Genomic DNA, 4,047 nt, shown 5'->3' on the forward strand with positions numbered 1-4,047 from the left:
TGAAGGCAACACCGTTATCCTGACGAAGAACAGCTCAAAGCCTCGCTTCAATTTGAGCACCCTTTCCCCTGGCAGAGATTACGTCCTAGCCATGTATGCCAGCCAACAAAAAGGGCGTGAAAATGAGACCACCTTGCTATTGAGAACGCCCACACCAAAGGCGGAGGAAGTCGCCCCTGAGAGGATCTCAATAAATTGTAAGTTTTATTTAAAAGGTTAACCTAGATGCAAAGTTTATGGATATGTTTAAACATCATCATCCAAAGACTACTTCAGTAGTCCGATTTTAAAGTTTCCTATAATTTTTCAGCTTGATGAAAGTTACTTATAATGCACTGGTTTTTAAAGATTATTTTCCGTTTTTATTTCAAGAATTTACTATTGTGTCACATGCTAACTGTACTAAATGATACTATTAACGGTAATATAGTTTATAATAATTATAATTTTGAGTCATCTACGAAGAAAAACCCATATTGCTGATATCATTACGTTTATTCATTTTGTTCCATCCATAGAAATAGTTATTATTGTTATCAACAGTAAACAACGAACCCAGCAGCGACATTCTCCAACCTGACGGAGATGTAGAAGAAGGTAGTGGATTGCCTGTCAATGCCATCGTAGGCGGTGCTGCAGCTGTGGCCATAGGCCTGGCTGGGGTCGTGGCAGCCACTGTGTTCTGCCGCGCTCGCCGCTCGCAGAACAACTCTCCTGGGAAATCGCAGCAGTTCCACCATGCGTCGCACGACTCACTCCTCGAGCTTCCCCATGGAACAATGTACCAGCCTTGTACCAAGCACCCTTCCAGAGGTTAGGTTTATTCATTTATCTGTTCAATTATACTAGAGAAGAAGGAATATGCACTGGGTATGTGCTGTTGAATCTCTGTGTGCCTTGGTTGACGTAAGCAGTAAATTGAGTAGTAGTTTGGCCACCCATGGATACTACCGATGGAGAGTTATTAGGTCGTTCAACTGTCTACATAGTATTGGATCCCTAAGCTTATGGCTCATTTTTCCTTTATCCACACAGACACCGAATACTCTGGTCTAATCTTTAGCATTCTCCTCTTTCCTGACACACCTGACAACACTAATATAACCGTAAAATTCTTCACCCAAGGGGTCAACTACTGTACTGTAATTGCTCATAAGTAGCACTTGTAGGAGAAAGGCACTCCAAAATCAAACCATTGTTCTTTAGTCTTGGGTAGTGACATAGCTTCTATTATTTGGTCTTCCACTGTCTTGGATTAGATTTCTCATGCTTGAGGGCACACTCAGGTACACTATTCTGTCTGTTTCCTTATTTCCTTTCTTCGCTGGGCTATTTTCCTTGTTTGAGCCACTGAGCTTTGCATCCTGCTATCCCAACTAGGGTTGTAGCTTAGCTACTGATAATAATCATTAGTTATTTGGCGTTTTTTGGTTAAAACAGGACAGAGAAATGTATGGGCGTATCAACCTCATGCCAAAATTACTTGGTGAAAATCAAAAGAAAATCTCCCTATCCTTACTGGTGACCTGCCACTGGTCAGTTCCTGTGATCAATCCCCTCTCAGATCTGATAGATTCCACTGCAACACGACCTGACTGTCCCTCTGAGATAGGGAACTGACATTTGGTTCTATGGCTGAGTGGATGGCACTTGGCTCATGAGTTGTTGGGCCATGTTTGCTCCCAGACAATCGCTCACCTTTGCTTGCACTGGACCATAAATGTTTTCACTTGATGAAATTGCTGATAAAGAAAAAAAAAATAGAATAGCGCCAACGTATCCCTGCGTGTCATAAGAGGCAACTAAAAGGGATGGGACGAGGGGGCTGGGAACCCCCTCTCCTGTATTTTTATCCCGTGAGACATCAAAGACGTTGAGCTTAGGGGGAGAGTGACTGCTGCCCGCACTCTACTTTTGGGATGTTTGAATGTGCGTGGATGTATTGCGATAGAGAGTAAAAGATGGGAGATTGGAAGTATGTTTAGGAATAGAAGGATGGATATATTGGCTTTGTGTGAGACAAAGATAAAAGGGAAAGCTGAAGTGATGTTTGGTGAAATGTCTGGTAGAGTGTCTGTGATTAAAAGGGGAAGAGCAAGAGAAGGTGTGGCTTTATTACTGAGTAAATGGATGACAGATAAAGTAGTGGACTAGAGGGAGATATCATCTAGGTTAATGTGGGTAAGGGTTAGGCTGGGTAGAGAATGTTGGGCTTTTGTCAGTGCATATGGGCCAGGTTGTGAGAAAAGTGAAGAATAGCGGAATGAGTTCTGGAATGAATTAACTGGGTGGAAGGAATTATGTTGTTGTCAAGGGTGACTTAAATGCTAGAGTGGGTGCTGGAGAGGTAGAAGGTGTCATTGGGAAGTATGGCGTACCAGGTGAAAATGAGAGTGGTGAGAGAATGGTAGATGTGTGTTAAGCAAGAGATGGTGATAAGTTCTGTTTTTTTCAAAAAGAAAGATAAAAACAAGTATACATGGGTAAGAGTGGCAAATGGAAGAGTGGTAGATATGGCGTTAATGGATTGTGTGTTGATAACTAAAAGAATGTTTGGAAGATTGAAAGACGTGCACGTGTTTAGGGGTATGGCTAACGGTATGTCTGATCATTTTTTGGTGGAAAGAAAATTAGTTGTAGCCAAAAAGTGGGGGAATAGAGTAGGTGGGTGTGAAAGGGAGCTAGTGAGGGTTGAAGAGGTAATAAAACCGGGGGTAAAAAGTAAATATCAAGAAAGGTTGAAAATTGCATATGACGAAGTGAAAGTAAGAGAAACTGGTAATTTAGAGGAGGAATGAAAGTTAGTGAAATAAAATTTGGCTGGGATTGCAAGTGATATGTGTGGCAAGAAATTTGTTGGCGGCAGCATGGGGAAGGGCAGTGAATGGTGGAATGGAGTGAAGGTAAAAGTGGAAGAGAAAAAGAGGGGTTTTGAGGAATGGCTGCAGAGTTATAGCATAGAGAAGTATGAAAGATATAGAGAGAAAAATATGGAAGTAAAGCACAGAGTAAGTGAGGCAAAGAGGGCACCTGACCTGAGGTGTGGTCAGGGATTGGGTATTTCATATGAAGAGAATAAGAAGAAGTTTTGGAAAGAAGTGAATAAATTAAGGAAGGCTGGTTCAAGAATTGAAAAGACAGTGAAAGATGGAAATGGGCAGAATATTTTGAAAGTTTACTCAATGTTGAGGACAATAGGGAGGGAGATATAATTGCTGTTGCAGGGGTTTAGGTCCCGGTGATGGGGGATGAGAATGAGAGAGAGATTACAAGAAAGGAAGTAAGGAGAGCACTAGATGCAACGAGAGTTGGAAAACATCTGGTATGGATGTTGTGAGAGCTGAGATGTTGAATGAAGGGGGCGTGACTGTACTTGAATGGTGGGTAAGATTGTTTAATATGTGTTTTGTGTTGTCAATGGTACCAGCTTGGGTTTGTGCGTGTATTGTACCACTATATAAGGGTAAGGGAGATGTGCATGAGGGTTGCAATTCAAAGGGTATTAGTTTGTTGAGTGTAGTTGGAAAAGTGTATGGTAGAGTTCTGACTGATACGATTAAGGATAAAACAGAGAATGCAATCTTAGAAGTACAGGGTAGTTTTAGAAGAGGTAGGGGTTGTATGAATCAGATTTTTACAGTTAGACAGATATGCGAGAAATATTTAGCAAAAGGTAAGGAGGTGTATGTTGCATTTATGGATGTGGAGAAAGCGTATGATAAAGGTTGATAGGGAAGCAATGTGGAATGTGATGAGGTTATATGGAATTAGTGGAAGGTTGTTGCAAGCAATGAAAAGTTTCTACAAAGGTAGTAAAGCATGTGTTTGGATAGGAAATTAAGTGAGCGATTGGTTTCCTGTGAGATTGGGGCTGAGCCAGGGATGTGTGATGTGGCCGTGGTTGTTTAACTTGTATGTTAATGGAGCGGTGAGAGAGGTGAATGCTCAAGTGCTCGGACGAGGATTGAAACTGGTAGACGAGAATGACCATGAATGGAAAGTAAATCGGTTGTTGTTTGCGGATGATACTGTACTAGTTGCAAACGT

At 41.6% G+C, this 4,047-nt stretch overlaps 1 protein-coding gene across 1 annotated transcript in view; it reads left to right on the forward strand.

Moving 5' to 3' along the window:
* The first annotated feature begins 675 nt into the window (after positions 1 to 675).
* LOC137619025 (myb-like protein U) overlaps positions 676 to 4,047 on the forward strand; it is a 7,027-nt gene continuing 3,655 nt past the window's right edge. Inside the window, exon 1 of the mRNA XM_068349224.1 lies at positions 676 to 813. Coding sequence (XP_068205325.1) covers positions 739 to 813 — 75 coding nt within the window. The 5' untranslated portion in view covers positions 676 to 738. The remainder of the gene's footprint in view (positions 814 to 4,047) is intronic.

The sequence above is a fragment of the Palaemon carinicauda genome, chromosome 25, assembly GCF_036898095.1.
Source record: "Palaemon carinicauda isolate YSFRI2023 chromosome 25, ASM3689809v2, whole genome shotgun sequence".
In the NCBI taxonomy this organism is placed as follows: domain Eukaryota; kingdom Metazoa; phylum Arthropoda; class Malacostraca; order Decapoda; family Palaemonidae; genus Palaemon; species Palaemon carinicauda.